Genomic DNA, 12,712 nt, shown 5'->3' on the forward strand with positions numbered 1-12,712 from the left:
CAACTCTACTATTCTTTGATTCTATGATTCTATGACTCAACCATCACAAAATTAGTCTTCGAGTGCGAGAAAAGAAAAGTGGCATCCTTTTTCCGCATTTTGTACATGCTCTGCAGCCTCTTCAGGGTAGGAGCCAGGTCTGGTTGCCTGAGCTGGTAAGAGAAAAGATTTTGAGGTATATCTTGTGATTGCCTAGGGACTGGTAAGGGCAGCTGGATGAAAAGCTCTTGTTTAGAGGCTTTGAAAGTGAAGCTGATGGGGCTAATTGATCACGTGGTCAGCTCCCATGGCAATATGCCCCCAAAATATTGCATGCTATGGAAGTAATAGTCTCTATCCTGCCGATCTCTCCAGTCCTCACAGTTCTCCTCCCAACTGGAGGAATACATCAATCCAAACACCTGTCCCAATCTGATTTTGGGGATTGAGACTGGTGGCATCAGGATGCCAAGTAGTGGAGTGGCTCCCTCTGATCCCTCGGGTATAGTTCTGTAGTTATGAGATCTGGAGCCCTCTCTTGATGTCGGGGCTCCCCTGAGAGCGAGGGCATGCGATATTATCGCCTGATCCCAGATGGTATCGAGAAGGGGTGGAATTCCTTATTTCACTCTCTGAGGTTGATGACAGTGGAACTGGGTCCTGAGGCTCATCCCAAACGGTTATTGAAGGGGCCGGAGCCATTGGAATAGGCGAGACTAACTATGGTGGAGAGGTTGGAACAGTCAACAAGAGTCTTCTTTGCAGGCTGTGTGGGCTTCTGGGACTTATTTATTTATTTATTGCATTTCTATACCGCCCAATAGCCGAAGCTCTCTGGGCGGTTTACAAAATTAAGACAATTCAAAACAAAACAACAATATAAAACCATAATATAAAATACAATATATAAAAAACTTCTTCGTTTTTTGAGAGTCAGAGGATGTCTTTTGAGCCCTGGCTTTCTTAGACAATTTCTTAGTGTCCCAGAATTGGCAGATCTGTAGATATTCCCTGCCGGGACTTGGCCAGAGCTATTGCCTGTGGTGGCGCACCCTGAGAGGCAGAGACTTAGAGGGTGGAGTCCGTTGATTTTGAGCCATATTTGATTTTGGGATTGGCGCGGCCGCTGAGGCCCTTTTCCAGAGCACCACAAGCAGCCTCCTCCCGCCCTGTCATGAGGGGGTTTGCTTCAAGAAAGATTGGCAGCAAGAAAAAGCTTCCACTTCCTGCCCCTCCCCCAAACACAATAAGCAGAGTGAATGCCTGTTCGTATTCGTGCCGCGTTTCATGCATTTGTGGGAAAGTGCCTTTGAGGCCATATGCCTGAAGAATGATGTCCTGATCGCAAAAAGACTGCACATCAACAAAACCAAAAGAAACAATAATGGTACAGGAAGGAAAACGACAGTAAAACAAGATTAGATAGAACAAAAATCAAACTAGTCCTCAGAAATCAACAATAACCAAGTCTCTAGAGACAGTGTTCCCAGTGAGGGAAGAAGCAGGAACCGTTAGGCGCATGCACATTAGGATGGCGGGGAGGGGTTCCCAAAATTTCCCTCAGCTGAGAAAATTTCAGTGACCCTGAATCAAGGCTCTGTGCATTAGATGTGATGCAAGGAGACCACAAAGAAGGTCCATGTTCTACAGCAGGGAGTCATTTTGTTTTCACTCCTCTCCCCTTTTTTAGACTATACAGTTTCTGAATTTTATATACTTTTATATTTGCGAGCATTTAGAAATTAGCACTTTCCTGCCCCTCACCCTCGCCCCAGTTTCTAAAGGTAGCCTGGGAGCTTCCTCCACCTTCCCTCCTAATTGCTCAGGGACCCACCTTGGAGCGGAGGGGCTCTGGGAAGCCCCCGTAGGGGATGCCAATGCAGCCTTGCAGAAACTCCACGACGGAGAGAGGGAAGGAGAGCTCGTCCGCCTGAGCCTCCACATCCTCCCGCGTCAGGTTGTTCTGTACCATGAACTGTGCCAAGTCACCCACGATCTTGGAAGAAGGTGTCACCTGCAAAGGGGGGGGGGGAAGAAAGGAAAGAGGGGAGCAGGCTCCTTAGGATCAGACATGAGGATCCCCCAGCCCACCCCAAGCAGGGAAGGGCTGTGGCATTACACCCCACAAGTCAATTCCAAATGTATGTCTGCTGTTTGTAAGTCTGTGGTTTGTAGAATGTTGGTCTGAGTGGGCGGAGTTAGAATGTCTTGGGAGGGGGAGGAGTGATATATAAGGGAAGGACGGAGGGGATGGAGAGTTCTTTCCAGGGAACCTTTCCAGGGAGACTTGTTAGGGACTCTTAGAGTCTGTAGTGCTCTCTGTATTTATGGTACTTAAGTTCTGGGAAATTTGAGAGTCAGTGTAGGGAGTGGTGTCTTCAGAGTGTAGTGTGCACGTAGTGGAAGTATATTAATCAATACTACTAATAAAGAAAGTTCAAGAGTGATTGTATGAGAAAAAGGAAAGCACGAATGTGAATGAGTGACAGGATTGTATGGAAGGTTTCAAAAAGGTTTTTAAATGTTGTTATTTGAAACAAAGCTTATGAACTTTTAAAAATAAATTTTGATTGTTGTGTTTTAAAACTACCACAAAAGTCCCACGTGTCTGTTTGGCATTTATCATCTTAAGTTTACACATTCAGCACCCACTCTGACAATCATTCACCTAAGCAGATATAAATCACAGCGCATTATTATATATATTAAAATCCTTCTCCATTTTATGTGGGTTCCTTTCTCCACATAGTTTGGAGGAAGATGGGTTTTATCCCTTGCCTCAGGCGGTGATAAAGGCGGTGGTGCTTAGCTTGAGCAGGGAGTAGCCTCAGCCGGGTCTGGTGCTCAGAGCCTGTGTCGCCCCATAATAAGTGGTGGCAGACATGAGGTCTGGTGTTCAGAGCCTGTGTCATGGCAAGGGCCAAGAAGGTTTTCATCCCCAATGTTTAAACCTCCTCACTCTGTGTGCCTCAGATAAACTGAGAAGGGGGAGCTGGGAAGAAGGAGGCGGCTCTGGCCATGCCTACTGCTGGCATAGCGACCCCAGGAGGTTTCCTGGGTATCAGTCTGGCCCTTGAGCCAAAAGCATTCCCCATACCTGCCCTGGAGGGTGGATCAGCTGCTGGTGCCATAGCTCTGGCCTCTAGCGCTAGCCAAGGCTCACGAAGAGACCCAAACTCAGGCTGATGGGTGTCAACCTGCAGACCTTGAGCCACGACCTTCCCCTGAGGTGGATTCACCTGAGAAGCCAAGTTCCTACTCCTATTCCTACTCCCAAATGCTGCATAGAATGGTGCAGAGAGGAGGAAGGGTCTTTACCTTTAGGCCTGGGGTCGTTCACTTCTCAGCTGGGGCAGGAGGATGAGGGAGGGAGCCTATGACAGGTAATCTGGAGACTTTGGGACTTTGATAAATGACTTTTTGAGCAAGTTGTGTGCTCAGAAATGTGTTGCCCACCTTTCCCTCCTTCCTGTGGGTGAAAGGAATAGGAGGGGGGCAGAAGGGGTGGAATTAGGATCCAGCATTCTTACCTTGATGAGATCACCAAGAAGTTTGTTAGCTTCCACATAGGCCTTCTTCACCTCCTTAAACTTGTTCCCCAGTCCCATGCTATGGGCCTGGAAGTGTAGGTTGGTATATTGACCCCCAGGGATCTCGTTCTCATAAACATCAGCATTGCCAGATTTCATGGTGGCTGTGCAGTCAAAAGAGGCATACAGGCCACGAGCCATCTCCCAGTATTCACTGTAGTCAAAAACTTTCTCCATTTGGATACCTGTTAAGGGGCAGTGGAGTGGGGTTGGGGAGGGGAGGGAGAAAAGAGATGCTTTCCTGTGAGCTCCACAAAGTAGGGTAGAAACTTGGAGCCATTCCCCTTCCCCTGTTCCTTTAGAAGGGGGCTCAGAAAACCAGACATGTAAGAGCTGAACATAGGCTAGTTTCCTGACGACTACTAGCCATTTCTCTCTCTCTCTCCCTCTCTCTTCTCTTGCTAAAGTGGAGAATACAATTATCTATACAATTAGGAATGACATAAAATGTTTAAATCTTGGTTTTGGGAGTCTTAAAAAATGAAGTTTTGTGTATTTGTTTTCAGTTAATGTGAAATTATTAGGCGATTTAATACAGTCCATATACCAACTTTTTCTCAAATCAACCATCCATGCTCCAGCAGCCATAACTGGAAATGTTGATGGAAATGTTCTAATAATTATTTTCAAGAGGATTTGTGGGAAGAAAATTCATTTACAATTCTCAAAGTTTGTTTCAACATACAGCGCCCCCCTCTCTACCCAGCCCTTCTCTCTGAATTTCCAAAATTAGAGACCAGACCCAGGAGCCTTGACTCCAAATCTCACTCTGTTGTCATGGACACTAAAGAAAAACAGAAGGCTCTCTCCACTCTCACCTTGTTCTGCAACTTGTGCCTTCCTAAACTTTGTAAGGCTTCTGCCTGCCCCACAGCCTGCCAGATAATCTTTACATCATGACTATATAGGTGGGAACATGCAAATATGAGTATTATTTACTCCCTTTTTAAAAAGATTGATTCATTTATTCGCGTATTGGTAGGGGCGAGGCAGTCTGCTTGCATAACACCTATCCTGCGTCAGCTGCACTGGTTACCAGTGTGTTTCCGAGCCCACTTCAAAGTGCTGGTTTGGACCTTGAAAGCTCTAAATGATTTGGGACCAAGTTACTTGAAGGACCACCTTCACCCATATCAGCCTGCCTGCACTTTAAGATCAGAATGAGAGGCCCTTCTCATTTGCCCACCTGTGAGGGTGATCTCACGGGAGAGGCCCTTCTCTGCAGTAGCCCCACACCTTGCAAACAAACTTCCATCAGAGATCTGCTATGCACCATCCATGCAGGCTTTCAAGAAGGCCTTGGAAACATTTTATGTTCCCATGATGAGTATTGTTGTTGCTGCGATTGTTGTTCTTGCTGTTTTTATTGTTTTTAACTCTTTCATTGAGGTTATGTTTTTATTGCTTTTAATATTTTAACTGTTTTTATGTAGTTTATTTTTGGAAGCTGCCTTGTGAAGACTTCTGTCCTGAAAGGCAGCCAAGAAATGTTTTAAACAAACAAACAACGTAATCTAGTTGGTCTTGGCCTGTTTCACTTTGCTTTTAGCTAGCTACGTTTCTGTCAACTCTATATTCTGGAGTCAGTTACAATTAAGAGTAGATGTTTGCACCAGCCATATTCCTATCTCTTATTGTAAAGAATGTCTCAATGGAAAGGCATGGAAATTATGGAGTTCAACACAGTTACAACACTGAAAACACTGAAAACTATCCCAGACATTCTGTGTCAAAGGAAGGAAGTTCAGATAAAGTCAACTTAGGAGAAACTTGTTTAGAAAATGCTGACAAAAAGAAGGAAACTATTATTCCTAGGCCATGGCTTGAAATTTCTCAAATTCAAATATGTTGTTAATGAGTACTGATCAAGGACTATTTTCTAGTTAGTGATTTCTTGCAAAGCTTGCAAGAACAAAATGTGCATATACTAGAGTATACACACAAAAAGAAAAGGGGGGGAAAATCACTGTAAACATCTTCTCCTTAACACCTTCTCTGGTTCTTCTCTCCTTCATAGGACAAACAGAAAAATCACAGCTGGGTATGAATTTTGACTGAAAGCATAATTTTTAAGAAGCATTAGAAACTTTGGACTCCGCCCCCTGAGAAGATGGCGCTCTGACTTTTCTGGGCTAGCTCTGAGCATGGAGTTAACAAAATAGTTTCTAACATCGCCGTGAGATAACTCCAGCTCGAAATCTCCCCAGATTAAAAGGGAAGATTGTGATGGGAATGCCATAAGGAATCGGAAATCCCCTATGTAGACTCTACTGCCAGATGTCAGAGGATTCTGCAAGAGGGGTGAGATTAACCGGCATTTGGGGAGCTGTTTTGGAGCTTGACGGGGCACTAGGAGCTGACAATTCTTGTTCCTAATTAGGTCTGAACTATAGTTTTTTCACACCTTTATCTTTTGGCTTTCTTCCTGCCATAAATGTGAACTGAGGACTTATAAAACAACTGGAGCCTTCAGAACTATAATAATTTTGTTAGAAGGAGAAAATAGTAGGGGATTACAGATAAGAAACTAAAAAAACCTGCTATAAAGCATTTCTCTCAGCCAAAAGTTTTTAATTGGGACAGTTAATGCTGTTGCCTCTGAATATATATTATACTACCTTGTTGTTGCTGCATGAATTGGAGTGCATATTTTAGAAGAGCTCTTTCTTTCTCTTTTTTCCTATTTCCACCCCCTCTTCCTTCTACTTGGCTTTGAACACTCCGGACCGCTGTAAACATTTTGGAATATAAATAAAGATTAAAGTGCAGTTGGAATGAAGATATCACCATGGAGACCAGTAAGAAGATTACTGTGTGATGGATGCTGGCCAAGTAATGAGGAGTAGGATGGGCTTCTTAGAGACACCTGCTGGACCTCTCTAGATCTACCTGCTGGAAATAATAAGACAGTTACAGGGAATAAAGAAGACTCAACAGAATACAGAAAGGTCACAGGAAATATGCCACCACAGGATCAAGCACAGGAAATTATTGATGTCCTGAGCAAGAAGATGGACCAGATGGGATCCAAGTTAGACCAGATTGGAATCAGGATAGAACACCTTCAACTTGTGGAAATGAAGCAAGAGATTAGAGGAACAAAGGAGGAATTGAGACAAGAAATTGAGAAGATGGACAACGTACGAACAAGTCATGGGGGAAGTTCAGACAGTTACAGATAGAGTGGATGTATTAGAAAACAACGCAGAAAGAGATTCCTTCCAGAATTTTGCATAAGAGAAAGGATTATGCATTCTTGACAACAATATTAAACAGAAAAAGATTATTTTTCGTTGGGAATTCCTGGAAAGAGTGGTGTTTACCTTCGGGGATCAGAGATACAAGCTGAACTCCATACAAAAAGCAAGACACTTCATGGAAATTTATAAAAAAAGAACTGGATGAGAGACAATCAAAGTTGGAAGAGGATGTTGGCATCATGGGTGCCACAAGTAGAGAATGAGACTGTTTTTAAAACCAATTGATGATGGAGTACAAATTTTTAACATGGAATATTAATGGAGCAAATGTGCCTCAAAAAACAAAGGAAATAATTCATTATTTTTTAAAAATTAAAGCCATATATTACTTGTCTACAGGAGACTCACATCAGGAAAAAAGACACCAAACATATAATTAATTAAAAAATTAGGTAAATAATTTATAGCAGCAAGTGGGGAAAAGAAAAATGGAGTGGTCTTATATATTAAATCATATCTAAGTCCTGAATTAGTATTGAAAGAAGAACAAGGTTGATTTGTGGCAGTTAAAGTTACCTTAATTGCCATTAAAGTAATGGCGATAGAAAGGCAAGAGTAAATAAAAATATGGTATAAAATGCAGAATAAAGATTATAATAAAAATGGGGGTGGGATAGAGAACCCTTTCTTAAAGAATGTATTAGAAATTTGGCAAAAATATATTAAAAATTTGGCTCCGGTCATCTCCCCAATAACACCAATGGTGGTAATGAGGGAATTTCCCGAAAATTTAAAAAGAGGGTTGGTAAAGCAATTAAAAGAGGGGAAATTGATTAGAATAAGAGACTGGATTGAGAAAATGAAAAGTAGGGAAGAAATAAAAGGGAAATTAAAAGAGAAAACTATATCATGGTTCAACTGTATTCAACTGGAACAATGGACAAAGAAATGGGTAGAGGAAATACTAAATTCGAGGTCTTGATTTTACAAAAAGAAAAAGAAGAAAATAAACCAATAAAAGGATTAATGAGTGAAATATATAAAATACTGTTGGAAATGGAAGATCAAGAAAACTCTGTTAGGATGGTATGGGAGAGTGATTTGAAGGAGGGAATAGAAGAACAGAACTGGGGGAGGATATGGAAATAACGAGTACTGAAGAGTATGTCCGTAAGGATAAAATAAAATTATTATTAATTGGTTTGGAGGTGGTACTTAACTCCAGTAAAATTAAATTTAGTAAATAAGGGGAATTCGGCATTATGTTGGAGAGGACGTCGGGCGAAAGGAATGTATATTCATATGTGGTGGAATTGTGAATATATACAAAAACTATGGAAAATGGTGTTTAAAGAGATAAATGAAATAATTGGATTGAAGTTAGAAGAGACACCAAGCGTAGCATTGTTATCAATGTATGGAAAAATTAAATGTACTCAAATGATAAAAGAATTAATAACAAATTTGTTAACAGCCGCAAGGTTAATGATAGCCAGAAAATGGAAGGTTCAAGGGGATTATCACATAGAAGACTGGTATAAAGAAATATGGGATATCGCTGTTAATGATAAACTAACATGTAATATTAAAGTAAGAAGAGGAATAACAAAAAATAATGACTTTGAAGAGATATGAAAATTGTTTTTAGAATTTGTTTTATTAAAGGAGAGAGGAAGAACACCTCCAGAGGATTCAATGCTTTCTCTGCTGTGGCACCCCAGCTGTGGAATGAGCTCCCCAGAGAGATACGTCTGGCGCCTACACTGTACTCTTTTCGTCGCCAGCTGAAGACCTTTTTATTCTCTAGTATTTTAATACTTAATTTTAACAAATTTAAATTTTACTGTTCTAACCCTGTATTTTAATCTTATATCAATTTTGCTGCATGGTTTTATCCTGGTTGTGCTTTTTATACTGTATTTTGTATTTGTGTTTTTAACCTGTTGGTTGTTTTATTATGGTTTTAATTTTTGTGAACCGCCCAGAGAGCTTCGGCTATTGGACGGTATAAAAATGTAATAAATAAATAAAAAAATAAAATGCAATTTTGTAAAGTAGAATTATAAGTTATTTACAGCAATCCTGGTGGGAAGGCTTAAGAAAGTTTTACAAGAATTCATACGAGAATCAAAGTGGATTTTTACCCAAAAGGCAGATGAGAGCCAGTGTAAGAACGGTTTTAAATATGGTGGAATATTTGGAAAAACATCCAGAAAAACAGCTTTGATTTTTTTAGAAGCAGAGAAAGCTTCGACAATCTTAACTGGAACTTTTTATTTAGAACCTTAAAAGAATTGGACTTTGGAGAAAATTTTATAAAATGGATGAAATCTTTTTATATGGGTATTTTCTGAAGAGGCTTTTCATAGAAGGGACATTACAAGTATGCACAAATGGTTGACATATAATGATGTACTAGAATTTTCACAAGGTGAATATAAGTTAAAAACAAGGGGAGAATTGTTCAAAGAAGGTCATACATGTCAATGGTTTTCTTATGCACAAATTATGGAAAGGTTCAAAATAGATAAGAACCATGGGTTTGAACAAACAAAATCTGAATTTGAAATGCCATTATGCACAAATGATGAACATGTTATTGCAAAGATGTATAAATTGTTGTTAAGATATGAGACAGAAGATGAGTAAGTAAAAGATTGTATGATAAAATGGGCACAAAATTTTGGACATATCATCTTAATGGAAGAGTGGGAAAGTATGTGGGGAAAGGGTTTAAAATTTACATAATGTTCAAGACTTAGAGAGAATTTTTACAAGATGATGTACAGATGGTATATGTCACCTGTAAAATTAGCTAAAATGTATAAGGGTGTCTCAGGAAACTGAGAAGGAACTTTTTATCATCTTTAGTGGACTTGTAAAAAAGCCAAAACATTTTGGACACAAATACACTCTTCAGTTCAAATAATATTAAAGACAAATACAGAAAAGAAACCGGAAGCCAGCCTGCCTGCCTGCCTGCCTTTCTTTCTTTCGCATATTTATAGCCCGCTCCTCAGCCAAAAAAGGCTCTTGGAGCAGCTTACAATTAGTTAGCAAAAAAGACAGTCCCTGCCCTCAGGCTTACAGTCTAATAAAGACATGACACACAAGGAAAAGGAGTGCAGGAGGGAAGAGGGAGAGAGAGAGAGAAATTAAGTGGACCAGGAACAGGGCTGATGGGATTGTCCTGCTCCTGAAGGAGGGGAGGCCAACTGGAGCAGGCCCCGATGTTTCCTCCGCCTGCTCACCCCTTGCTCTTTCTTCTTCCCCCATCATTCTTTCTTGGATTAATGGACAAACAACTAAAAGAGAAGGGGGGACTTTATTTTTGTACATGATAGCAGCAGTGAGATTGTTAAGAAACGGGATAAGAAACAAACAACAACAACACCTGGAATGAGTTCCAATTAACTAGAAATAGGTTGAAAGGGTAGGCTGAATGGTAAAATCACACTTTGTATTAGGATTGTTGTTCCCTTGATTGTATTTAGAATCGGAAGAATTTATTTGTAATGTGATATGATGTAATGTATACACTTTTTAATGTCTTATAGCTCCGGACGAAGGGTTCTCGGACCCAAAATGTTGAACAACATGCAATTTCTGTGGCAAGTTTTAAACTAAGATTTACTTTCTCAGAGATTGGATTACAAAAAATATATATATTTTGATATTTCAAGCACCAGAGCTTTCAGTCTCTTAGACATTTGCTAGGTCCAGATGACGCACAGGGGATCCCGGGCTCAGGCAGGGCTCAACCCTCCCTTGCCCCGGGGTTATGGGCTCCACTTTTGGCTCAGTATTTCCGCAGTCCCAGCCTGAGCCCGGGACCACGGAAGGTCTAGCCCGTTTCGCCGCTTTTCCTGGCTACTGCAATTACTCGTGATGGGCCCATGGGGCAGGGTGGGGAGATCAGGGTGGGAGATTGGGGGGGGGGGGAGATCAGAGCCAGGGGGAGTGGGGAAAGCTTTTTTTAAAAAAAGAAAAACTCACTTGCGCACCCGGCCCTTTAAGACTGAAAAAAAAAAAATAGCGGATGCAACGGGGCTTTCCTTTAGCCCATCGCGTCTGATGTATGGACTGGGGCGACAGCCCGCGCTAGCTGCCGCGTGGGCTCGCCCCTCCTCCCAACTGGACTTTCAGGTAGGTCTAGCAAAGCCCTAACTCACACTCCTAGTCCAATGGCCAGCTCTTCCCACATCAACCTGCCCATCCCTGGCATTCATCTTCGGCAGGTCTGCTCCCATTAGTTTCTGCCGTGCATTTGGCTGCGATGTGCAAGAGATTTCTCCATGGCACTGCCCAGACTGTGGGGCTCCCTAATCTCCCTAAAGACGATAATCAGGACTTTAGGCAAAGGGAGAAAATGTTAATTGCAACAGGCCTTTGCTTCACATTGCATTTTGTACCTGCTAATCATCATCATCATCATCATCATCATCATCATCATCATCATTATTATTATTATTATCTTTTTAAATTGTTGTGCTGGTTTATGTTGAATTATATTTTAATGGATTTTCTTAGCTCTCTTGGTGATCTTTTAGTCTGAAAGGCAGGATATAAAGTTATTTTAAATAAATAATATTTTAAAACATGTTTTGAAGGCGACTAACCTTTTGGGAATTAGCTGTTCTAACCCTCAACATCATAAGAACATAAGAAGAGCCCTGATGCTGGATCAGACCAAGGGTCGATCTAGTCCAGCACTCTGTTCACACAGGGGCCAGGCAGCTGTCGACCAGAGATCAACAAAGCAGGACACAGTGCAACAGCACCCTCCCGCCCATGTTCCCCAGCATCTAGTGGACATCTCCACTAAGCATCTCCACTAAGGCCACAGCTAGACCTAAGGTTTATCCTTGGGTCATCCAGGGTTCGCCCCTGCTTGAGCACTGGATCCCGTGTGTCACCTAGATGAACAGGTTTGATCCCTGGACGATCCAGGGATAAACCTTAGGTCTAGCTATGGCCTAAGACTCTTGTTTTCCAGGCTAAACAATCCCAGCTGATGTAATCTTGCCTCACAGGGGAGATGCTCCAGCCCCTTAATCATTTTTGTTGCCCTTTTCTGCACTTTTTCCAGCTCTATAATATCCTTTTTAGGTGTGCTGTACACAGTATTCTAACTGTGGTCGCACCATAGATTTGTATGAAGGCAGTATGATACTAGAAGTTTTATTCTCAATTCCATTTCTTATAATGCCTAACATGGAGTTTGCCTTCTTTACAGCGGCTGCACACTAGGTGGACATTTCATCAAGCTGTCCAGCACAACCCCAAGATCTCTTTCTTGTTCGGTCACCACCAGCTCAGCTGCCATTAGGTTATACTTGAAGTTTTTGCCCCAACATGCATCACCTTACACTTGCTTACATTGAACCACATCTGCCATTTGGATGCCCAGTCCCAGCTTGGAGAGATCCCTTTGGAGCTCTTCACAATCCCTTTGTATTTTAACAAACTTAAACAATTTGGTGTTGTCGGCAAACTTGGCCACTTCACTGCTCACTCCTAATTCCAGGTCATTTATGAACAAGTTGAAAAGAATTGGTCTCAATACCGATCCCTGTGGGACCCCACTATTTACTTCCCTCCATCTGGAGAATTAACCATTTATTCCTACTCTTTGCTTTCTGTGCTTTAGCCAGTTACTGATCCATCAGAGGACATCTCCTCTTATTCCATGACTGCTAAGTTTGTTCAGGATTCTTTAGTGGGGGTCTTTACCAAAAGCCTTTTGGAAGTCCAAGTAAACGATGTCCACTGGGTCACCCCTCTCTACATGTTTATCATCATCATCATCATCATCATCATCATCATCATGATGTTGCAAGTGAGGTCAGTATTATTATCCCCCATGGTGCAATTGTGGGGACCTAAAGAGGCGGACTGTGACTTGCTAAAATCTTTGGCCTGGTCTATACATGCAGCAAAATA

General features: G+C 41.6%; 1 protein-coding gene across 5 annotated transcripts in view; it reads right to left on the reverse strand.

Moving 5' to 3' along the window:
- Positions 1-12,712, reverse strand: part of PC (pyruvate carboxylase) — a 333,949-nt gene that overhangs the window by 7,022 nt on the left and 314,215 nt on the right. For all 5 annotated transcript variants that reach the window (XM_063146129.1, XM_063146127.1, XM_063146128.1 and 2 more), the window contains 2 exons: positions 3,510-3,754; positions 1,814-1,993 (listed from right to left, as the gene is read on the reverse strand). In XM_063146129.1, coding sequence (XP_063002199.1) covers positions 1,814-1,993; positions 3,510-3,754 — 425 coding nt within the window. The remainder of the gene's footprint in view (positions 1-1,813; positions 1,994-3,509; positions 3,755-12,712) is intronic.

Source organism: Elgaria multicarinata, chromosome 21 (genome assembly GCF_023053635.1).
Source record: "Elgaria multicarinata webbii isolate HBS135686 ecotype San Diego chromosome 21, rElgMul1.1.pri, whole genome shotgun sequence".
NCBI lineage: Eukaryota > Metazoa > Chordata > Lepidosauria > Squamata > Anguidae > Elgaria > Elgaria multicarinata.